Consider the following 23,999-nt stretch of genomic DNA (forward strand, 5'->3'; position numbering starts at 1 on the left):
AAAAACGACATAGTATAGTAAGGCGTTTTTAGCCGAAAAAACGACATAGTATAGTAAGGCGTTTTTAGCCCGAAAAAACGACAAGGTATAGTAAGGCGTTTTTAGCCGAAAAAAACGACATAGTATAGTAAGGCGTTTTTAGCCGAAAAAACGACATAGTATAGTAAGGCGTTTTTAGCCCGAAAATAGGGACATAGTATAGTAAGGCGTTTTTAGCCCGAAAAAAACGACCATGTATAGTAAGGCGTTTTTAGCCCGAAAAAAACGACCATGTATAGTAAGGCGTTTTTAGCCCGAAAAAAACGACATAGTATAGTAAGGCGTTTTTAGCCGAAAAAAACGACCATGTATAGTAAGGCGTTTTTAGCTCGAAAAAAACGAAAAATACGACATAGTATAGTAAGGCGTTTTTAGCCGAAAAAAAAACGACATAGTATAGTAAGGCATTTTTAGCCGAAAAAAAACGACATAGTATATATAGTAAGGCGTTTTTAGCCGAAAAAAACGACCATGTATAGTAAGGCGTTCTTAGCCGAAAAAAACGACATAGTATAGTAAGGCGTTTTTAGCCGAAAAAAACGGCATAGTATAGTAAGGCGTTCTTAGCCGAAATAATCGACATAGTATAGTAAGGCGTTCTTAGCCGAAAAAATCGACAAGGTATAGTAAGGCGTTTTTAGCCTGAAAAAAACTACATCGTATAGTAAGGCGTTTTTAGCCGAAAAAAACGACATCGTATAGTAAGGCCTTTTTTGCCGAAAAAAACGACCATACTTACAAATGACCCTTAATGTCTATGATCTTGTGGTGATGCTGTCACATCATAGGTGCATTGTTGCGCTGTGACAGCTTTGTTCTTATTGTGAGAGAAGTAAATACTTCGCAAATGGGATAAGTACAAATAACTACATCAACCACCTGAAATGAGCTGCACAGTATGTATACAGTATGTAAAGTGTTACCACACACACACTCTTAAACATTAGTAACTTTTAAAATACATGTAAATGCTTGACTGTATCAGCAATCTCAAAACTCATATTTTTATGATGACACAGCTATTATACATAAATAGAAGGACCACTATTTTTCCACATATGATAATACATTTGTATAAAAGCTTTGTCCTCTCAGTATTCACACTATATATATGTGCAGAATATTATCAGTTCATTTTTCATCTTACTCTTAGTAGTTATTATATTATGACATACATACATATTTACAGGGTGTCCCAAAGAGGATACAGTACTCACTCTTTGACTGCCTATTACTCATGTTATTTTGATGACACTATTGTTGTATTTTTATGCCAAAAGATTTTGATTAGACTACTGCTGTATCTTTTTAACAAAAGAATATCTTCAATTTAATGTTAGTTTCGTGAAGTAAACTCATTCAACTGATCCATAAACGTTTAAATAAAAACTTTATATGAGCACTGAACCATCGGAATACATTTGAGGAGGCACACTGTGGTTAAAGCTATCACACAATAATGTTTTTTCCGGTGTTGTTGTTTTGTTTTTAATAAGTGTCTTTGTAAAATGTCGAATAAGAGTGATTTGAGTCATTCTGACTGAGCACTTGTTGACATCCGGCCTCGGCCCCTCACGTGCTCCACTATGTTTATGGAGCAAAGGATTATGGGTATACAAAATGGCGACCCCTGTGGTGTCCTGTAGAAGATAAGAACGCAGCACCCAGTTACTTTCGATATTTTCCCCACTCGGTAATCAACCGCGGAGGCGTTCATCATGAAGTTGTCTTCTATCGCGAGGCGGGCGCTCACCTCCAGCGGTCCCCTCGGTGGCGTCGCGAGCAAATACGGCTTCGGCGTGAGTGTTCCGGCTCGAGCGGGACTCCGGGTGATGAGGTATAGCCAGGAGGCGCTTGACAACCCGGCCGCACCGGGCAAGTTGGCTTGCTACCGCTTGGCCCACAGGGCGCTCGTCCAGATCGAGGGAGCCGAGGCTGGTTCCTTCCTTCAGGGCCTGCTTACTAACGACGTGCATCAGCTCGAGGACGCCAGCGGCGGGGCCGTGTACGCGCATATGCTCAACGTCCAGGGGAGAACGCTCTATGACGTCATTTTGTTCAGGTAATTTGGCGAAAATTTGGCAGAGAGAGAAAGAATCGTGCATGTTTACCTCACAGTTCCTATGCCGAGTTTGCATGTTCTCCCGGTGCTTGTGTGGAATTTCTCCAGTTTTCCTTCTTAAAACATGTGTGATACAGTAGTTTCATGAAAGGCTTTAAGTTGCCCATAGGCGTGAGTGCGATTCACCCAAAGTCAAACGGATAGGCCCCAGCGCACAGCAGCCCTGAATGAGGATCGGTGTGATAGAAAATAGATGGAAAGAAATGGAGAATTACGACTTTCCTCGTCTTCTATTTTCTTCCAGTCAAATAGAAAATAGGTGGACAGAAATAGAGAATTACGACTTTCCTCGTGTTCTATTTACTTCCAGTCAAAAGGAAGCTGCGAGAGGAAGTGGCATCCTTCTGGAATGTGACAGCGCCGTGACAGACTCGCTCTTGAGGCACCTGAAAGTCTACAAGATCCGCAGAAAGATCGACATCAACCCATGTCCTGACCTTTTTGCTTGGGCCGTGCTCCCCCTGCAACAAAGTCACAGCCAACGTTTCGGTAAGCCCGAGCTGTCCTCACCAGAAAAGGCCGTCGTGTGGGAGAAGGACCCGCGGACGCAGGACATGGGCTGGAGGTTGGTGCTGGAAAGTCAGTCTGACCCCTTAGATGTGATTGCGTCATGTCAGAAAGGTGACACGGAGGAGTACCACAGGCATCGCTATTCAATAGGTAAGAGTCAAATGCGGTGTCGCTCTTCTTGTTTAGACATTGCAATCTGTCCATCTAGGCCAGGGGTTGGCAACCCAAAATGTTGAAAAAACAAAACGCCAAAAAACAAATATGTCTGGAGCCACAAAACAATAAAAGCCTTCTATAAAAGTTACAATGAAGGAAACACATGCAACATGTGTAGGAGACTGGACTGCCTCAGAATTGTTGATGTTATTCATTCCTTTGTTGTGTTCACAAACGCCCCCGTATCATTTATTTTGTGATGTTTTGGTGGATTCTTTTGGCTTTTCATAGTGTCAGCGAAGTGATCATTAATTTCCGTTTTTCGGAGGCTGTCTTTGAACGCCTCTCGAGTCGAGCGAGGAGAGAAGGCACGGAGTCCGACGTAGACGTGTCTGTGTTTGTCGAGACTGTTAAAAGCATAAATAAAGTGTATGTTTTAAAAAAACCAACACCACAGCTCTCCTTGTTCGGAGCTGCAACACGTATCTATATCTATTTGAGCTATTTTAGCCTACTATCAATATCTTTTTCCATTTTCTAACATTTTTTTATAAAGCTCCGGGGAGCCACGAGATGTCGCTAAAGAGCCGCGTGCGGCTCTGGAGCCACGTGTTGCCGACCCCCGATCTAGGCAGTAATAGTACCCTCTTCATTATACGTGATAGTAAATAAACCAATTTGATTTGTTTTGAACCGAGGCCAAGCCGTGGTGGAGGGCCGGCTTTCCACACGCAATTCCTTTCAAAAGAAAGAACGCCTGTTTTTTCCTTTTTGTTTCTGTTGTCCAGGACTTCCGGAGGGAGTGAAAGACCTTCCTCCAGGAGTGGCGCTGCCACTCGAGTCCAACTTAGTCTACATGCAAGGCGTCAGTTTCAGCAAGGGCTGCTACATCGGCCAGGAGCTGACGGCCAGGACTCATCACGCCGGCGTGATTCGCAAGCGCCTCATGCCGGTGCGTGCGTCGGCGCCCGTCCAAGGCCTGGAGGAGGGAACGTCGCTACGCACAAAGTCGGGCAAGCCGGCCGGGAAGCACCGCGCGGGGCTGGGAAATCTGGGCCTGAGCCTGATCCGCCTGGCTCACGCCAAGGAGGTGCTGACGGTCAAATATGTCGACGACACCCAAGTGACGCTCGAGGCCTTCGTGCCCAACTGGTGGCCCGAAAACGAGAAAAGTGACTCGGGAGCTTCTACGTGACTTACGCGAGTGCTCCTGACATGTTTCAAATGGAGGCCTCGAGTGCTGTTTCAATGTCACAACTTGACTGTGTTTATTTTTAAAGGGCAAACAATGAGCTTGACACGTGCACTTCACAGCGACAAACCAATCGTGTCATAAAACGTCTTGAGCTTTAACTAAACGTGACATATGATGCTGTATGCAATAAATGCCTTTCGTGTCATCTTTTCATTTGCATGCAAGTTATTTCCAGGCTCACCAGTATGTCGAAACGAGGTTCCAAAATTCTGCAAAACACCGCAAGGCCGTTGAGGCTTATGAGGCAACGAAATACAGTATCATCCTATTTGATTTTTTTCCACTGAGAACATTTAAACAACCAAGTAAGCCTTTTGCTAGCTACCGATTTCTGATAATGGTTCTGCAAGTGAGCTGTTCAGAATTTGGCCTGGCTGTGATGTCGTATTTTAATTTAGATAATACCACTCAAACACTGGGCTATTTTCAAGCAACTACACTGAAGAGCCATCGCGTGAAAGCCAAAAGGTAAGCGGAGCCGCTTGCCGATGTGTCCATTTTATAAGCCGCACGCCTGGATCCACAAAATTCTTGACATATTTAATTGGATGGTTTGATGATAAAGCGATCAAGCGCCGTCCATAGTTGTTATAGTAACAAAAGCCACATCTGCATTGGCGTAGCACGCAGTAGAGTGGGTAGGGTGAGCAGTGGCTCCTTTGCATGAGACGGGACAGCCGCCTGAAAACAGGCTAACTTCAGCAAGGCGCCAAATGTGTTGCAATTCTTAATCCTTCGGGCTCATTTGACAAGAACGTCAATGTTACACTGGTCAAAAGCCATTTTTCAAATCGGAGACGGCCGTCCGCATCTCTAAACATATTTTTTACGCCGATTTGAAAAAATGTTGACTTTTTTTTCCGGAACACCAGATTTTTTGGGGGGATATTTTCATTGTTTTGTCTTTAAATTGGACCTATAAAAGATTGCGCAGTACAGATTTTACCTCGCGTTGTAACTTATGGCCATGTTCATAGAATTTCACCTGTTGCTGAACCTAACCCTTAATACGTAAATATACTACTAAATGTATCACTATTGACATTCAATTTCTAATATTATAATGAAAGGCTGATGTTCTTCAGAAAGAAATTCACCGACTAATGAGATGTGATTTTTGTAAAAAATTGTTGACCAGTGTTATTAAAACACAGAGGAACGGTTTCAATTTGTAGAAAAAATAAAAGCAAATGAACTTTCATGAACTCTCATGCCAATTGTCCAACTCAAAATATTTTCACAGCTAAAGTTAACGGATTCATAGGAGAAAAAACGTCTGCCCCTCGCAAGCCCATTTCACTCACCGCTCAGTCTTGATAAAGAAGATGCCGCCCTCCGGTGGACTGTATGGTGTCCCGAATTTGCTGCAACAACGTTTCGGGCTGCACGACGGACGCCGAGTGGTCCAGCCTCTTGAAATCGTCGTTACACAGCAGGAGCTCCAGGATGTGGGCCACCCGTTGCAAGTCGAAGGCAGCGTGGCAAGGCCCGAGGGTGACGAGCGCCTCGGAAAGGTGGCGCGGGTAGACGGTGGCGTCTCCGGAGCTGCGGCCGTTCAAGAAAGTCATACGGTTGTCCGCCACGATTTTGAGGAACGACGCAAACTCCTTATAGTCGATGCCTGAGCAGGCCTTCACGATGACCTGGAAGTGGAAGTTCAAAGCATCGGAATGAGCGGAACTCGCGTGGCTTCGGATGACCCCAGCAAGCTTTTTGCTTCTTCTTTAGCCTCTTACAATGTAGTTCTTTGTCAAGCGTGATAACCACGGTTTATAAAAACATTTTTGGTGGATGTTTACAGTATACCGTAATGCCTTGCATGTGGGAAAGGAGAGCCACATTCCCAGATGTACTTTTCAGCCCTTTATTGAATGCCGCTGGGTACCTGACAGTGCCGATGCCACGAATCCATGGTGTTTCTCCACTCGTCAATCTCCTTCTGCACCGAAGACAGCTCGTTCTGCAGGAACTGCCACATGATGTCCACGTTGCAGCCATTCAGCCAGTTGTGATTGATGGAAATGGTGTCCTCCTACAAGAAAGAGTCAGGACCATTTTTACATGAGCAGCCTTGATGGCACCAGCCTATGATTAAAAGTTAAAGGAGACATCATGTGCGCCCCCATCATTTAAAACCAATGTTCTCGGGTGTCTTAAAAATATGTCTGTGACGCTCATGTAAAAATAACCCATGGGCCAAGGACCATAGCAATCAATACACCCTCTCTTTCAAACCTTGCTGAAATTCTCCACTTTCCCTATCCCATATACTGCTGTGCCAATGGCGAGTACGCATTTCAGTACTGTAAGAGCTAGGGCTCGAATGATATGGATTTTTGTTTTTTTTAGGCCTAGGCCAATGCCTGACATCCAATCATTTGTATACAAACAATCAAAAAGTCGATTTTACAGAATGAATCATCGATGAGAACCCCTTGATTTGAACATACCAGATTATAAACCTGATGGTGCCATCCGCTGGGCACAAAAATCATTTCACCAGCCTCCTGGATGATCTCAAGAGGCTGGCAGGCCTCCTGGGAGCGCGGGAAAAGGCTCCCGTCGTGAATTTCGGCCGACGTGACATCATAGGGCAGGTTGCCACGCGTGTCTCTCAGGAACTCCTCCTGGCCAGGAGGATACAGCAGCCACTTCTTCCTGCCGCAGATGTTGGCCGACCAACTGTACGAGCGGAAAACATCGGCGTGGAATGGAGTCCTGTGGGCAATTGCGGCAATAATGTTTAGCTAATCTAGCACTTAGGAGGCTAAAAAATAAAAAGAAGAAATATAACTAAAAGAATATATTTGGCAAAAAAAACAAACAGTCACTTTCAAAAAACAGCTGTAAAATCTGGGCTTTAATCACTTATATAGCGCATTATATGTCCAATTGATTACAGTAATTAGCATGCATGCACTCTGTACAATCTCTTCTGTCACTTGCAAGTAAAGACAACTCACGCTGAATACGAATGGAAAAATCCATCAGTAGTCATTCATTCAAATTCATCACCAAAATCCTTACCACGATCCTTTGGGCCCCATGTAGACAAAGCGGTAGTCATCCACTTCAAGTGCGTCCCAGTATTCATTCAGCCAGTCAGAGGTAAAGAACATGGGGGTGGCGTAAACGTGATGCTCCGGAAAGTCCCTGTGGCGATCCAAAGATAATATCGATACAATACAATACATGCTGATTTATATAGCGCTTTCACAACAGCGGCGGCTGTAACAAAGCGCTTAACAAAACAGTTAACGTAAAGTAAAATAATAAACACAACACATAACATAAAACAAGTCTAACCACTTTTCACATACAGTTGGGGGTTTTTTTTTCAAATCCAATATCAATTATATTTGTTTTTTAAAGGTCAGTGTGAGTGTACAACCCGTGTTTTTTTGTTCGCAAAACAAAAATAATTGAAATAATATACAGTCAAAAATTAAGTAATAAACCTTTATCCTCCTGACTACCAGTAGTTCAAATGTGTCCTCTGTAGAGGACATTTGTGAAGCTAAATATCTCCCACCCAGTGCCTCCAATCGCATTAACTCCTTTTGTTACTCTAAAGAGGACATTCATTGCTTTCCAATGATACCAAATTTGTAGGGGTTAGAAAAAGTAAGAAAATGGCTTCCCTCAGTGCAAGCACTTTTTATGGGAAGAGGAAAAGTACCGGTAATACTTTTTATCAAACACATTTTGTCTTGAAATGCTGTTGGCATTTTAATTATAAGACTCTTATGAACACGTTAAAGTGTTGTTTTGAGTTGTTTTAAGTGTATTTGAGCCCGTTTAAAAAATGTAGTGGGATTTCAAACATTTCTTTTGGAGTAGTCCAATTACTTCACATAGATTGGGGAATTTCAAAATAAATGTGATTTTTTCCCCTGGTAGTCAGGAGGATATAGGCCATTCAATATAGTTACGAAATAATTTTTTATGAAATGTTTTTTAAAGATTCCATACCATACACATAAAAAAAGAGCTATGGTTGGTGCTTGTTAACCCTTTGAATGTTCGTGTGTTTACATAACTTCATGTTTGTTATATTAAAAACAGTTTGTATGTTCTCCCATGCTTGCATTGATTTTCTCCAGGTCCTCGCTATGGCTTATTCTCACATTCCACACACTTGCATGTTAAGTTTATTGAAGACGTAGTCAGAGGTGTCCAAACTTTTTCTTCTGAAGGTTGCATACAGAAAAGCAGAAAGATCCAAGGGCCACTTTTTGACTTTAACTTATCAAACCACAATCGGAATCATCTTTATTGGGAAAGTATGTAAAAGAACAAACCAAGGAATGTATCTTATTTTTTTGTTTTTAATCGCACTGCAGGCCATGTCAAAAGTTATAAATTAGTACATGCCGCGAGCTGCCAAAAAATGAACAGCGGGCCACAGTTTGGACACCACTGCTCCAAATTGTGTGAATGTTTGTTTGTTAACATGTGCCCTGCGATCTACTGGCAGCAAGTCCAGGGTGTACCCCACCTCGTGCCCAAAGTCAACTGGAATAGGCTCCAGATAGAAGACGGCTGGCTGTTCTTACATGCTTGTATTTCATATGTAGTGCAGTGTATTGTACCTGGACATATGCCAGTCTTTCAGATAGAGACATCCTTTAGGGGATGAATGTCCATTCTGGATGTGCTCCTTCCAGTAGTGGATGAATTCTTTAAAAGGCATCACTTGCTTTGGGTTTGCATTGTATTCTTTTACGTTGCAGTTGGCCACAGGAACGGGAGTTTCCCCTGAGAGAGAAAAAACAAAATGTTTGAAATAATAAAGTGTTTGCAAGGGGAGGTTTGTACCATTAAAAATATAGATATTTTACCAAATTCTCGCAGCAGCTTCTGGAAGTGAGGCTTTCCCTCCTCAGTCACCCATTGTTTCCTACACTTCCACTCCTCAGTAAATCCCTTGGAAAAGACGCACGGGTGATTGGGAAGCAGGTACCTTTTGAAGAATTTGGAGTAAGACAAATCTTTGTCGACGTAGTCGACGAAATGCGACGAGCAGAACTGGTCGTAGGACTGCCGAGGGATTTTGACCAGACTGCAACAGTTGCGGTAAGCATCCCTGTCCATGATGATGCGAACATGAGGTTAAATCGAGAAATAATTTTAAAAAAGAAAGCAAATACTCGTTTAGTTTAAAGTTTTAAGAGAACGAGTCCGAGAATTGTTCCGCAGTGGTGACATTATTTCGGAGATATCACTTTGGAGCGCCCCAGCAGAAAAAAAAAACATTTCCGCTCCGGTACATTTACTTCACCACACTGTGAATAATATTCCTACAACGCTAAAAATTGTGATTCAAAATTGTTATTTCATAATTCATAAGGAAACCCCCGTGTCTTTGCTAGCAGATTTTATTTGTCCAAAAGCATTGTCGCAGTGGACCATTCTCGCAGAGGACTTTCAAGTCGGACAGTAAACATTGAAACATCCTTTACCATGAGGTAACTTCCGTGATGATGCACTCATGCTGCCAAACAACACGAAACACTTGCCTAACTACCTACAATACTGCAGGAATATTAGCAAATTAAGGTTGAAATATTTTAGCGGGGTTATCTGACACGAGGGCAACGCAGTAAATGATTTTAATGTTTATCTAAAACAACTGTAGCAATTGGCTACGCAATCGAACAGTAAATACTGCAACGCATCATCGGTGACGCCACATCCGTTCTAACAAGACGCGGAATCTGAATCTAATACCGGTTGTACTGTCATTTCGTTGTTTTTCACGGTGCACGTTGAGGAAGATTTAACCGATTCGACGGTGACGCTGTCAAATATTGAACTGTCTTAAAACATTGACTTGGTATTAGATCAATCGGTCCCTTGACTCGATCAGAGGACTTTCAAATCGGACAATTATAAACTCAATTTGGACAGCACTTGTAGGTCACTTCAGATTCAGATTCCTTGACAACCTGCGACGCAAAACGACAATTGTGTGGGAAATGCGTTTGTTCTGAGTGGTAACATTATTGACAAATAAGTGTTGATTTTATCTCAGACATGGTATTATTTCAATGGTAAAACAGCGTCTGTAAAAGCAAACACAAGGTAGGCAGTTTTCGAGTTGGATCAGCTACAGTGAGCATCACCAGTGACGTCACTAAGCGATTAAAATACGCAGTGAAACGACACTAAGTTTTTTATTAATTATGATTGATCTGGGAGGAAATTATCAAGAGAATGTTAACTTTTTGAAACGACCAAGGTGACTCGAAGTTGAGGTGATCACCAATTAAAAATGTAGTCGAGGTCATCTCAACGGTCTTGAACGTCGAACGCGACACACCGCATTCGTGACGTCACTTCCATGATAAACAGGCAGCCAAATGAGTCGAAACGTTTGGTAGTACTGTACTTCCACGATCAGCATTATTTTTAAGAAAGAGACGGGTTTCAAACAGTTTAGCTCAGCAAACGAATCAGCGTCGTGCGCATGTGAGCGGCAAGACCGAAAGTTCGGTCATCAGCTCTTAAAATGAGCCTCGACGCTCCCATCCACAGCTGGCCCGGCTCCTACTACCTCACCTCGAACAAGAGGTGGGAGAACGGCACGTTGTCCCTGAGTAGACGCGCGGTGCGTTTCGTCTCGAAGCAAACCAAGAAGACCCTCGCCAGTTTCCGCCTCTCCCGCATCACGGAGATGAAAATGGAATCGTCCAGCCTCATCTTCAGCACCCTGACGGTGCTGGAAGAGGGCAGCGTCAAGCACTGGTTTGGCTCCCTCAAGCCCAGCCGGGTGGTGGTGTACAACGTGATGGAGCATTTCTGGAGAGAGCGCCTGCTCTCCCCCACCGGCTCCGAGGGCAGGAGTGGGGTCCCTGGCAGTGAGCCCTCCAAGGGCCAAGAGCTCATCAACCTCGTCGCGGGGGCTCAGAGAAGACTGGAGGACACCGGGAGGGTCCTCAGCTACCAGGGGGAGCAGTTTGACAGCATGATGCAAGGCCTGGAGAAGATGGACTCGGACCTGGGAGTAGCAGATAAGTACGACTTTCTTTTTCTATTGTCCAAGTGTAAACACTAGTTAACCACCTGAACAGTACTTATTGCAACCGATGAGTTCTTCTCACACTCTTCCCTCTTGACACTAACTGTCAAGAAGGAAAATGAGTTCAGTTATTCCGATTCATAGTCATATTCCATTTTGTTTAGACTTTGGTGGAGCAGCATGTGGTTGATCATTTTAGCACTACATTGTTTCAAGTTTGCCTCAAATGTGTTTGACTGATTTGTACAAGTGTGACAGCAAGTCGGAAGATGGCATATACTGCATTAAAATAGACTTGTGCTCGCTACAATCTGTCCCCGTTGTTATTAATTCACACTTGACTTGGTGAAGCAGCATGTGGCTCATTATACTGCACCCATTCCAAGTAACAGTTGTATGGTTATGACCACAAGGCAGCTCTCTTAAATGTTTGCATGTGTTATGTTAATTTTCTCCTTTTTCTTTCAAGGAATAAACAAAAAAAGGACTTGGTGAAGCAGCATATAACTCATCACCCGAGATGATTTTTTTTTTATGATCGTTCCAAGTCACTGTAAACAATTATCTGTGATCATGAGTGGGAGTGTTACAGCGGCTATTGTGTTGGGCAAAAGACCTGGTCTACTGCATACCAAGCATCCGCTGTACATTTCTCGCAAGAAATTAATGTGGAAATATGAGTTGGAAAACCGTGCACAGTAGATTGCATTCTGTGCTGAACAATTTTTCCTCTTTTTATCTTGCAGACTTTTATCAGAGCTGGAGTCTCCTTCCTGGTGGCCTTTCAGTAAACTCCCATGGAAGATTCAGCAGGAAGCCAAGGCGGAGGATGCAGCTCGGGCCGCCGCCACCGCATCCAAAGAGTCTGGCCGGAGCAAAGTGATGACCAGCATCCCGGCCGTGGTGTCCAAGGACGGCGACTGCGACCTGAAGCCCGGCTGCCTGCTGGTACTGCCGTCTTCACTGGAGGTGCGCGACGCCACCTGCCATCTGCTGCACCGTTTCGAACGCGGCGAGGTGGACGAGATCCGCGTGCACAGCCCGTACGAGATCACGGTGAGGCAGCGCTTCATCGGTAGGCCCGACGTCCGCTGCCGGCTGCTGTCGGCCAAGATGCCGGAGGCGCTAGCCCTGCTGGAGATGCAGTACAAGAAGAAGGTGGAGTTCGCTGTAGAGTACGCCGCTTTCCGGGCCACGCCTGTTTCATCACCTGGTGACGCAGAAGCAGCCATTTTGCATGACGGTAAAGTATGAAATAGAAAGCATTTTTTCGCAGATTACTGTTTATTAAGCAATAGTTGTTTATTTGGTATCGTTTAGTGATAAAAAAACAACAACACCTAAACAACAAACAATTAACTATCTGATCGGATGGCCATGACATTTGGGGTCCCTCAAGGGTCAGTCTTGGACCCCTTTGTTCAGTCTGTTTAATTATGTTACCCATGGGTCAAATGCTTCAGGATGCCAATGTTGGCTATTATGGCTATGCAGGTGACACACAGCTATACATATATTTATCTATTTCTCCAAATGACAGCAGTTCAATTGATCTGTTATATAGCTGGCAAAATTAAATTACCTATGAGAAGAACCAACATTTCCTTCAGCTTAACAAAATAAAACCGAGGTTTGCTTTTCAATATTTTTAAATATTTTGTTTGTAAATGTTTTGTAGTTTTGAAAAGCTACATTTCTTCGTTTTACTTCACCTCCAAATGTCTTTAGCCGTTTGGCTGTGTGAAGCAAATTGAATTGCCCTGAAATGTGCTATATAAGTTACCGGTAAGTTGGCATGCCTTGCTTTCATGGAAGACTACAGAAATCAATGAAGAATTTTTGTTATTTTGACTTCAAAATGGCGCCGCGAGAGTGGCTGCCTTTCCAGCAGCTCCTATATTTTGTTGTTCTACTTCTTCCTTTCATGACTTTGCTGCTGTGAATTGGGAATTTCTCCATTGCGAGACTAATAAAGGTTTTCTTATCTTATCTTATATGAGAGGCTGAAATTTGAGGATTTTGCACAGTTTTAAGATAAACAACGGCTCTCAACGATTACTCGATTGCTGAAGCAGTTTTCAATTCATTTAATAATCGATTAGTTGTTAGCATTTCCTTAGATCGTGGTTGTCTCCTACAGTGGTTCTCAAACTAGGGTCCCCAGACGCCTAGCATTTAGGTCAGAATTGATTTAATCAGCTTTTTATCCCCTTAAGTATCTCTCTCTCTCTTTATGCTGTACAAACTGGCTTCCGTATCATCTGTCTATTTGAGAAATCAAGAGCACAAGCGTTTGGCCCTTTCAGTTATTCCACAGTTTGACCACTTAGTGGCAGTATAGCTTTGTCCATAAACCACGGCACATACTTGGAGAGCCCATCTGCTTCTCTCATGACACAAATGCTTGTGTAACTCTCCGCTTGTGTAACTCTCCGCTTACCCCCCACCTCAGGTTTGCTACACGGGTGCCATGAGATGGAGGTCCCGGCAGGGGAGCTGTCCCAGTTGCAGGTGCACGTCCTCCAGCCCGCCATGAGCCAGGCCGAAACACAGGAGCTCAAGCAGGTGACCAGCACGTGGAACCTTTGCGGCAAAAATCACCATACAGTGAAACTCCTCTTTAGTGAACCTCCTCTACAATGAAATCAAGACATTTTTTCACAACAGGGGGCTTTTCACTGTCGCAAATTTTATCTCAGATGTAAACACACACACACGCACAAAACGTATGTGTGTACTCTTAATTTTTATTCCGATACATAGAGGAGTTTCACTGTACAACGAAACCTACATGGGCGAAAATACCCCCTTGTGTGAAAAAATGTTCATGTATAAAAGCCATTCCCACTTTTCTGCTCCCCCTACGACGAAAAGTCCCCCTGTTCCGTTATATAAAATCTTTTTCTCTGCTCTTGCCTCGCAACGAGATTCACTACAAGGAAAACAAGCCTTCCGCAAAAGTCTAATCCAGCCTCAGCATGCCACAGCGACCTCTACTGTGTCGTTTGGAAACGGCAACAGCAACCACTTCATTGGTTTACACATGCGCAGTAGTCCAGGAAGTATTTGTTATTGTTAGTTTCAGACACAGCACGAACGTTGCATTGATAAAATGGCTACAAAACGGACCGTTGCAGACCAAGGAGTTAAGAAAAGAAAAGCATTCACGCTTGAAGACAGGATAAAAGTAATAAAAATGAAAGATGGAGGAAGCAAAGTATAAGACATTATGCAAGAAATTGATGTAAATGAAAGTGAATGCTGATCGTAAATTTTGGAATTTCTTTCCCATTTTTTTCTTTCTACACTGGCTGTATGAAGTGTCAAATAAGTGTATGCTCATATTTATGCACTACGTATTGGAATAAAAATAAAGAATACACACATACGTTTTGTGTATGTGTGTGTGTCTACATCTGAGATAAAATTTGCTACAGTGAAAAGCCCCCTGTTGTGAAAAATTTCTTGCTGCAAACATGATTTCGTTGTAGAGGAGTTTCATTGTATTGTTAGAGCGATGCCTCTGTTATGGTGTCAGTCATAACCAGGCTTACTATAGTTTTGGAATGTTCATTACAGTTAGTTTGTATTTCATTTTGAGTAGCGTTTTTTAAATTTAGTTCAGTGGGGTTTTTTTTTTTTTCATTTTTATTAGATTTTGTGTGTGCACTGCAGATGCTGCTTCAGCTGAAGAGCCTGGCCCTGGAGGCTGAGACAGAGCTGGAACGTCAGGATGAAGCGCTCACCGTCCTGGCCAACTCCGCCGATCAAGCCTCCATGACCATCGGGAAGCACACCTGCCGCATGAAGAAACTGCTCTAAATGCCGATTCAGGACTGATGGATACAAAAATAAACAACAATAAAACCATGATGAAGTCTTCTAAAAACATAAATATGTAAATTGCAACAACACCTAATATCTATCTATACATACATACATACATACATACATACATATATATATATGTAGACAAGTGGTGAAGATTGCACGACTGTCTCTGTCCTATGTGTTGTGTTGTGTTATTTTTGTTATTTTGACTTCAAAATGGCGCCGCGTGAGTGGCTGCCTTTCCAGCAGCTCCTATATTTTGTTGTTCTACTTCTTCCTTTCATAACTTTGCTGCTGTGAATCGGGAATTTCTCCATTGCGAGACTAATAAAGGTCTTCTTATCTTATCTTATCTTATATATATATCTTGCCCTGCGATTGGCTGGCAACCGGTTCAGGGTCCAATAACAAAACACCACTCAAGTTCTGATCAGGGGTGCTGTTCATCCCAATCACGCCCTTCCTGGTCTCACTGTCATTGCTCACGTGAGCATTGAAGTCCCCAAGCAGAACAAGGGAGTCCCCAGCAGGAGTACTCTCCAGCACACCCTCCAATGACTGCAAAAAGGGTGGGTACGCTGAGCTGCTGTTGGGTGCATAGGCACAAACAACAGTCAGGACCCGTCCCCCCACCCGAAGGTGGAGGGAGGCAACCCTCTCCTCTACCGGTGTAAATCCCAATGTACGGGCACTGAGCCGGGGGGCAATGAGTATGCCCACACCTACTCTACGCCTCTCACCGTGGGCAACTCCAGAGTGGAAGAGAATCCAACCCCTCTCGAGAGAGCTGGTACCAGAACCCGGGCTGTGTGTGGAGGTAACTTCTCTGCTTCACAGACCAACTCGGGCTCCTTCCCTGCCACGTCCCTAGAGCTAGCTTTTGTAGCCGAGGATTGGACTGCCAAGGTCCCCGCCTTTGGCTGTCGCCCAGCTCGCATTGCGCCCGACCCCTTTGGCCCCTCCCATAGATGGTGAGGCCATGGGAAGGGGGACCCACGTTGCCTTTTTGGGCTAAGGCCCTGGCTCCAGATGGGGGCCCCGGTGACCCGCGTCCGGGCAAGGAAAACTCAAATCCATGTATTTTACTCATCATAAGGGATCTTTTGAGCCGTGCTTTATCTGGTCGCTCACCGAGGACCTGTTTGCCATGGGTGACCCTACCAGGGGCATAAAGCCCCAGACAACTTAGCCCCTAGGATGTGTGTGTGTGTGTGTGTGTGTATGTATATACTGTATATATATGTGTGTGTGTGTGTGTATATACTGTATATATATTAATGGCCACTTCCTACATTTGGCACCAATCTCTTCTGTTCTTTATGATTCTAGGCTATAGTCGAAAAAAAAAATGCGAGTCGGGGAACTTTTTAATTGTGGAAAAAAAAATCCTGAAAATTTCACTAGTTTGGGATTTCTCCTGATAATTACTTTTTTAAAATGTTGTTTTTGATTTATTTTTTTTTTACTTCCGTTAATTTTAATTCGTTGTTAGAGTTTTCAATGCATCGAGTATTTGTGGAGTGCAACATATTCATAGGTCACTGAATATTGTGTCATAAAATGAACTAAATGTTTTTCTTCTGTGTGGCCATTTCACAATACCATTATAAATGTGTTTAAAATGCAGCCCAAGTGCTTGTGAAAACAATTACGTAACAAGCACGAACTTGCGAATGAATGGACTAATAATTGGCCGCAGTCTTTTATTCCTGTCCTGAAAGTCAACAAGACGACGTCGTTCATCGTCGATTCCTATGTGACAAACTTGAAAACACTGGGCAAACTGCAAAAATGGATGCACTTCACTGTTGCTGCAGCTCTAGTTTAACATCCTGGAAGGCTGGCCAGTCTGCTCCCACTCAGTCATTCAGCATGGTGAAATGGCGCGGGGCAAAGGCGCACACCGCATTCTCGTGGGAACTCCACACACATGCACACACATACGCTGATGTGGTTTCCGGGCAGCCTTGCAGCACGAGGAAGCGGCGGCGGCGGAAGCCTCATCCTCACCGCAGACACACGAGAGCGGGCTTTCCCTTAGCGGATGGTATGGATACTCAAGGGGATTGGCCCGGCCTTGACGCCTTGTTTGCGGGCCGTTTGTGACTCCGCCGATGGCCGCTCAGTCAACAAAGAAGAAGGCAATTGCGGGCGACGAAGGCATACGTGTGGGCGCCCTGGCCTTCCGCAATGTGGAGCCATGTGACTTTGAAGACAAATGGTGTGGAAGGAATCATCCATTGGAATGTTTTTCACTCTCTATCAATTCACATTGCTCGTTTTGCTCTGAGATGTCCTGAAAAGGTACTCATACTCCAAAATATTGGCAAAATTCAATATTTACTTATCTATTTATGGCGGACCGGTGGTCCGGTGTTTAGCACGTTAACCTCACAGTGCAGAGGTAGCGGGTTCAATTCCAGCTCTGGCCTCCCTGCGTGGAGTTTGCATGTTCTCCCCCAGGCCTGCGTGGGTTTTCTTGACTGGGACTCGTAAGAGGTACCACATAACTCCTACTCTGGCATCCCTTCACTGGTTCCCTCTACAGTTTAGAGTTCTTTATAAGGTACTATTATTTGTTTTCAAATCTTTAAATGGCCCGGTGCCTCAGGTCTGCGGAGCAGACGCTTTTAGAGGTACAGAGAAGTAAGCGGAGGCTCAGAGGAGATCGAGGCTTTCCCATCGCTGGTCCCTCTCTTTGGAATGACCTCTCGTCGAATGTTCGGCAAGCCCCCTTGCTGTCCATCTTTAAAACTGTTCATAAAGCCCATTTTAATTCTTTGGCTTTTGACTAAGCACGAGACTTGATTTTTAGTTTGACTGTTTTTGTGCTTTCCACTGTCTTTGTTATTAATTTCTTGTTTTTATTGTTTATTGGTTGATATATGATATTTGCTCCATGTATACAGCTGTGGTTGTTTTAAATTGCTCTATAAATACAGTTTCGTTGACTTGAACTCCTTCCCCGTCAATCTCAGGGCCCATATAGAGTCAGACAAACCATTGATACTCAACGTTCAGCGGTCACTGAACCAACGCTGCCTGCACCAAAGTAAGGCGAGTGCACCAGTGCATCAGTGACCGGAAATACTTAACTCCGATCCGACCCGTGCCGCGTCGGAACCCCCACTTCGCCAAACGGGACAAATTCTGCATTTTGTATTTCAAAATCCTCTCGAGATTGACTCCATAATGAGAGGACAACAACAATCACACCGGGGTTGTTGCTCCAGCATCCGGTGTGATTACAATTAAAGATGTGGCTTCTCAACCCTCCCACCTCACCAGATTAAAAATAGTCTTTGTCGGTTAGTGCGCAAAGTAAATAAGCAGGCTACTGATCCAGAGGACGGCGATTCTGTAGGGGTCATTAAAAACCAGATAACAGCGGCGGAATAGCGGTTCCAGCCTGGGCAATATAAAACACACTAGTGGGGTGACACATAATTAACCCTGACGTACTTCCATGCATGCTTTCGATGTTATCAGAGCCGCCTCTTCCTACTCAGGAAACTAAGGGGTCACTCCTTAAGACCTTCTATAACTCGGTGGTGGCTTCGGCCATCCATTATGGCAGAGTCTGCCGGTCAGGCAGCATCTCGGCCCGGGACGGAAAGAGACTGGAGCGACTGGTCAGGAGGGCCAGTTCTGTCCTTGGCAGCTCCCTGGACACTCTGGAGGAGGTGGGCAACAGGAGGATGCTAGCTAAACTAAAAGCTATGATGGACAGTCCCTCCCAGCCCCTCCAGCCAGCCCTGACAGCACTCGGTAGCTCCTTCAGCCAGAGACTGTTACACCCGCGCTGCAAGAGGGAGAGATACCGACGCTTGTTCCTACCGACTGCTGTCAGGCTGCTGTATAAACATACGTGAAAACCTGTAACCATTGTAAAAAGCACAGCCACCTTATGCTGCATATATGCAGTTGCATATGTTTATATCTATATCTTATGTTTATATTGCATTCTATACTGTGTACAGTTCTTTTTCTGAAACATTTAGGTCAAGGTCAAGGTCAACTTTATTGTCAAATATGCTTTATGTATGACATGCAGCATAGATGAAATGTACTTTTGCATGCAACATTTTGTTGTTCTGCTGCTGTAAACTGCAAATTTCCCCAGTGTGGGACAAATAAAGGTTATCTTATCTTATCAGTCAACCTTGACTTGGGCCAAGAATATCCTCATTTTTTTCAGTCATATCAAATGATGTACTATGGATTTTTTTTTTCTGGGAAGGTGTATTTTTAAAATGTTATGCAACCCGTTTTTAGCAGTTTTAAGCATGTAGTATGGATAATCATCATTCTGTCATCATTCACGCTTTTCAAGAGGAAGTCCAGTAAAAAATGTTCTAAACAATATGTTGTATGTGCCCCACTAGTCTAAACCGGGCATCCTGATCAATATTTGTGGAATATTTCAGGCAGAGGCCATATGGCCTTGTATTGCCACTTGCTGTCGACTGAAAACGACATCACAGTGCCTAAGGGCTCAGGTAACGAGCGTCACGGCTCACCTGTATCCTTTGCTTTGGTCACGTGACGTTCGGAAGCTGAGCCCTTAAACACTGTGATGTCATTTTCAGTCGACAGCAAGTAGCAAAATGGCCGCTGAAATTAATAACATATATGATGATAAATGTATTTTTGTTACGTGCCTGTTGCAGCTGTAATCCACAGAAGAAGAGTGCGGAATGAACATCTCATCAATTCTTCAACTGTGAAGAAACGTTTCTTATCAAATGTTAAAAACAAAAGTCAAAACAAAATCAAAAGTAACTTTAATGACTTTTTCATAGTTTCCATAACCCCGCTTGGAATCCATTGACAAAAAAAAAATGTCGTAAATGGATCAAAACTGCAAAAAAAAAAAAAAGAGAAACATGCAGAGCGTCTATGCAGCACGTTTCACCATTTCATGCAGGAAAATTGATTTCCATAATTTCAAGGTTTGGCGCGGGGGGGCAACACAGACTTTATAGAAATTCCCTCTCTCTCTGCAACTATGAGAGGAGGCCGCCAGCAACTGTGTAATCGGAGAAGATGGAATGGAGTACACGCACATACACAGAGAAATGTAACGTAGGCTGGTGAGGTATGAAAAAAAAAAAAGCTTCCCAGACATTTACCCAAGCGGGTAAACGGGCCTTGTGACTCGAGGTCTGCGTTGAACCTTTGACCATGCAACCACGAAGGCCGACAAAAAAAAAAAAAACACACACACACAAAAAAAAAACCACGCGTTCCCGCAAACAGGAAACGTAGCGTCCCTCAATCAGGAATCCCCTTTTTAGTGTCGGAAACCGTGACTGGTTCCAATTAAAGCAGTGAATATCAAAGACGGTGGCTTCCATTTTTAATGCGCATTCTTTACGGGTTCCACCGGTTTATTTGGACAGCAAATTTGTGGGTGGAGTCCTCGACTAATTGGTATGGGAAACTTGCACCTGTGGTCGACCGATGTTTTGAGAGTCCGGAGCGTTGAAATATTTGGAAGCGGCGGCCGGGCTTCTTGTGTGAAAAACAATTCCAGACGGCATGTGATGTGGAAGATTTTCTGGAACAATACAGCGACGCGGCGGTTAGGAGTTTTCCGAGATTTGATTTCAAAGCGAGGCCCATATAATTTGTCATTCATCGAGAAGCCTTTGAACCTCGTACTTGCTCTCACACAAGCGGCCTTAAAGACTTCACCGTGGTGCCACCGCTTGCTGCATTGCAATCATGTCTGCTCCACAATGGTTGATGTCATGCTTTCTTAAGACCTCCAAACACTTTGTATTCGCTCTATCCAACATTTGAAGTGTTCATAATAATAATAATGGCATGCTGCTGTTAGCGTGGAATGCTACAGTCAGGCGGGCCTTGTTACTATCGTTGGTGTGAAGCAAAGGAGGCCAGCCACGTGGTCCTGGTTGTCGTGTTTTTAGAGGTCAGTGGAAGCGTCATGTTGTAAGCTTGACTGACTTAACAACAGTCACTCAGTTTTTTTTTCCTTTCGCCACAAAGTGTATGAATAATTAAGATTCTTATGCATAACCCAGACTGTTTTTCCGACATTAACCAATACCTTTTACAGCTTGATGAGCCAAATTCTGAGGTCATTAACTTTAGTTTAACCCAGAGATTGATGGGGGTTTTTTTTTTCATTATGCATTCAGCGATCCTGTACAATTTGTCTTCTTTCAACTGAAGGACGCCGGAGGAAAAAAAAAGTAATACATTTCTTATCTCAGTGAGGCCTTGGGGAGTCTTTCATCTCGCAGCCTACTCATTGTTCGCTGCGTGTGCCCACGACCGTGTTTTCACTCCCATTCATGCAGCTGCACAACTCCCTGCCCAAGAACAGATTTGGCAAGTACTTAATTAATCCCTTTTATTTGACATCCGCGCAGATTATCAGCTTGTTTGTCTTTGTAAAGTGTGGCTTTATCTTGAATGTTTTGAGCAATGTTTAGGCTTGAGGCGCTTGACGTTGTGTCACTCTGCTTTGAAATGGAACATATCTTTTCTGCACTATACAATGTTGCTGACTGTTTTTGCCACGTATATTGTACAATTGTGGTTATGTACTATTTGACATATGGTTGTCAAAATTCATTGTTAATTGATAGTATTTCTGGGGAACTATATCCATCTATCTATATCCGATCCGCTTTACCCTCACAAGGGTCGCGGGGGGTCTGGAGCCTATCCCAGCCGTCTTCGGGCAGTAAGCGGGGGACACCCTAAACCGGTCGCCAGCCAATCGCAGGGTGTATACTGTATATATATATATATATATATATATATACAGTGGTACATTTTTCATATATATATATATATATATATATATATATATATATAGTATGGTGGTTAGCGCGTTGACCTCACAGTGCATAGGTCGTGAGTTCGATCCTGGCTCCGCCTTCCTGTGCGGAGTTTGCATGTTCTCCCCGGAATATCCGGGGTTTTCTCCGGATATTCCGGTTTCCTCCCACATTCCAAAGACATGCGTGGCAGGCTGATTGAACACTCCAAATTGTCCCTAGGTGTGAGTGTGAGCGCGGATGGTTGTTCATATCTGTGTGCCTTGCGATTGGCTAGCAACCGGTTCAGGGTGCCCCCCGCCTACTGCCCGAAGACAGCTGGGATAGACTCCAGCCCCCCCCCCCCCCCCGACCCTTGCGAGGAGAAGCGGATCGCAAAAGGAAATTTGATGCTGCTGGAAATACTGCAGTATCAATTCCTTCATAAACAGTTAACCATTTACCTCTACAAATATAGTACGATATATGTCTGGTGTCTATTTATTAATGAACACTTGCCACACCGACCACGGACAGCATGTGTGGGGCGGATCCATAATGAAATTGTCTCATGTCAAATGAGAGGTGACAAGATAGCCAAGCCGATATGTTGTTTTTGTATACATGCCCGTTTATGTGTACACGGCCTAGTGCGTCACTCACCTCCTCTGTGGTTTTTCAATAGGATAAGGGGCACATCTCAAAGTGACTTTGCACTTTGATCATTAATGGTGGGCTTTGATGTTCAAATTCCAGGTTTTGGGCATGAGGCACTGCTCACATTTGCAAGCAGGAGTGTGCCATAAAGTCCCCCTTTCCTTGTATGGCCCCACTGGTCACTCAGCTCCAAATTTCGGACCCGATTGCACTCAGAGCCAACCAAGGCACTGCGTTTGTTTCAATATTCCTTGCCTAATAAGTAATTCGCTCACTGCTAGATTTTCATGCGTTCCATTTGTTTGTCAGAGTGAGAATCCTATTTGTTTTGTTGTCCTACAAAGAGGATTGCTGCGATTGGCTGGCACCCGGTTCAGGGTGGGATAGGAACAGCTGTAATAGGCTCCGGCACGCCCCGCTACCCTTGTTAGGATAAGCGGATCACAAAATGAATGAATGGATGACAGACGAGATTTTGGATGTACCGGTAGTCAAGTGTCAGAAATACTAAAAACATGTCCGTTTACGCATGAGGAATTCTAATACGATAGGCAACTTACAGACAGCAGGCCTTTTTATCCAAGGAAGAACCCCTTTCTATTTTGAATGCTTTCCCCTGAGAAGTGCTGGGCGTGGATTATATCAAAGGTCCAATCGGGACGCCTTTGTTTTTGGTAGCGATCTCGGGGACAATTCTCAAGTAATCTAACGTCCCTACATTAATTCTCAGAATCAAAGCCAGGACCCTATTAGTTTTGAATGCTATCCAGTTCCATGTGATCGTCATAGGTGAGCTCAAATGAGCAAATGTTCTCTCTCAGCATGCTACCGTCAGACACAGTAGGGAAGCGGAGCATGGTAACTTGTTATTTTAATGATGTCCTTCCGAGTACATGTGATGGACGTGGGCCACACAAGTGGATATGCGGTACGTGCGCCTCCATGCCGGCCAACATCAGCTTCGTTTCGGTCATGATTGTTCGTCGGCATGGAGAATGTTATGATTATTTCCTCAGTTAAAAACAAACAAAAAAAAAAAACATCTGGCACTCTCTTTTGCTCATTGTGTCAGTCCCTCGATTAAAATTGAAAAAAGGTGAGTGTGAAACATAAAAAAACTAACACAATCTTGATGGCATCTCAAAAGGTTACCAGCTACGGAAAAAAAGTATGTCACCATGTGCAACACCACTTAATTAAATTACGGCCGTACAGTATTACTTAAATAATTTATTTTAAAATAAACAGGAAAACTCAAAACAAAGGTTACTTTCACCATAATTATAATTAGTTTTATCACTGTAAGTTGTCTTTTAAATTTTGTTGTTGTTGTTGTTTTTTTTAACATTTTTATTTTCATATTTGTTAATAAAAATGTTTTTTGTAAATTTTACTTTGGGGGATTTCGAGAAAAAAAAAACATTCAGCGCTCTGGTCAATTTGGATGTGCATGTATGGGAGCTGAAGTAGAACATCACAGAAGACCACTTCGGCGGGATTCAAACCCAGAACCTCTGGACTATGAGACAGGCGTCCACACTTAAATTGATCAATATTGGTTATGTTTCTTTGTAGGTGCTGCTAATTTGGTGAGCAAAAGAGTCCAAATGGGCCCAA

At 43.7% G+C, this 23,999-nt stretch overlaps 3 protein-coding genes across 5 annotated transcripts; 2 read left to right on the plus strand and 1 right to left on the minus strand.

Moving 5' to 3' along the window:
* Positions 1–1,631: 1,631 nt before the first annotated feature.
* Positions 1,632–4,235, plus strand: iba57 (iron-sulfur cluster assembly factor IBA57). The gene is made up of 3 exons (XM_086129134.1): positions 1,632–2,101; positions 2,472–2,821; positions 3,616–4,235. The coding sequence occupies exons 1-3, from the start codon at positions 1,758–1,760 to the stop codon at positions 4,020–4,022; spliced, it is 1,101 nt and encodes a 366-aa protein (XP_085985260.1). The 5' UTR covers positions 1,632–1,757; the 3' UTR covers positions 4,023–4,235.
* Positions 2,469–9,625, minus strand: jmjd4 (jumonji domain containing 4). Of its 2 annotated transcripts, none has more exons than XM_086129131.1 (7): positions 8,924–9,625; positions 8,675–8,840; positions 7,110–7,235; positions 6,533–6,800; positions 5,968–6,114; positions 5,387–5,725; positions 2,469–3,234 (listed from the first exon to the last, which is right to left on the minus strand). In XM_086129131.1, the coding sequence occupies exons 1-6, from the start codon at positions 9,174–9,176 to the stop codon at positions 5,390–5,392; spliced, it is 1,296 nt and encodes a 431-aa protein (XP_085985257.1). In that variant the 5' UTR covers positions 9,177–9,625; the 3' UTR covers positions 2,469–3,234; positions 5,387–5,389. The 2 variants fall into 2 exon arrangements, with proteins under 2 accessions (XP_085985257.1, XP_085985256.1); XM_086129130.1 differs by having other exon boundaries at positions 2,469–4,291; positions 8,924–9,624.
* On the plus strand, positions 9,008–15,281 carry snap47 (synaptosome associated protein 47). 2 transcript variants are annotated; one of them, XM_086129133.1, is made up of 5 exons: positions 9,008–9,158; positions 10,620–11,099; positions 11,850–12,346; positions 13,556–13,668; positions 14,779–15,281. In XM_086129133.1, the coding sequence occupies exons 2-5, from the start codon at positions 10,759–10,761 to the stop codon at positions 14,923–14,925; spliced, it is 1,098 nt and encodes a 365-aa protein (XP_085985259.1). In that variant the 5' UTR covers positions 9,008–9,158; positions 10,620–10,758; the 3' UTR covers positions 14,926–15,281. The 2 variants fall into 2 exon arrangements, with proteins under 2 accessions (XP_085985259.1, XP_085985258.1); XM_086129132.1 differs by lacking the exon at positions 9,008–9,158 and having other exon boundaries at positions 9,627–11,099.
* Positions 15,282–23,999: the final 8,718 nt, after the last annotated feature.

Source organism: Hippocampus guttulatus, chromosome 14 (genome assembly GCF_054856545.1).
Source record: "Hippocampus guttulatus isolate MCC_2025c chromosome 14, RoL_Hgut_1.0, whole genome shotgun sequence".
Classification (NCBI taxonomy): Eukaryota; Metazoa; Chordata; class Actinopteri; order Syngnathiformes; family Syngnathidae; genus Hippocampus; species Hippocampus guttulatus.

What these genes read in the sequence shown, in the direction of transcription:
- snap47 (XM_086129132.1), top strand. Translation starts at nt 10,594, where the DNA reads ATGAGCCTCGACGCTCCCATCCACAGCTGGCCCGGCTCCTACTACCTC. An exon ending in GACCTGGGAGTAGCAGATAA is followed by an intron (nt 11,100 to 11,849) that starts GTACGACTTTCT and finishes TTTATCTTGCAG; the next exon opens with ACTTTTATCAGAGCTGGAGT. An exon ending in AGCAGCCATTTTGCATGACG is followed by an intron (nt 12,347 to 13,555) that starts GTAAAGTATGAA and finishes CCCCCACCTCAG; the next exon opens with GTTTGCTACACGGGTGCCAT.
- iba57 (XM_086129134.1), top strand. Translation starts at nt 1,758, where the DNA reads ATGAAGTTGTCTTCTATCGCGAGGCGGGCGCTCACCTCCAGCGGTCCC. An exon ending in TATGACGTCATTTTGTTCAG is followed by an intron (nt 2,102 to 2,471) that starts GTAATTTGGCGA and finishes ATTTACTTCCAG; the next exon opens with TCAAAAGGAAGCTGCGAGAG. An exon ending in CAGGCATCGCTATTCAATAG is followed by an intron (nt 2,822 to 3,615) that starts GTAAGAGTCAAA and finishes TCTGTTGTCCAG; the next exon opens with GACTTCCGGAGGGAGTGAAA.
- jmjd4 (XM_086129131.1), bottom strand. Translation starts at nt 9,176, where the DNA reads ATGGACAGGGATGCTTACCGCAACTGTTGCAGTCTGGTCAAAATCCCT. An exon ending in ATGGGGCCCAAAGGATCGTG is followed by an intron (nt 6,801 to 7,109) that starts GTAAGGATTTTG and finishes AATTGCCCACAG; the next exon opens with GACTCCATTCCACGCCGATG. An exon ending in CGTGGCATCGGCACTGTCAG is followed by an intron (nt 5,726 to 5,967) that starts GTACCCAGCGGC and finishes TTCCACTTCCAG; the next exon opens with GTCATCGTGAAGGCCTGCTC.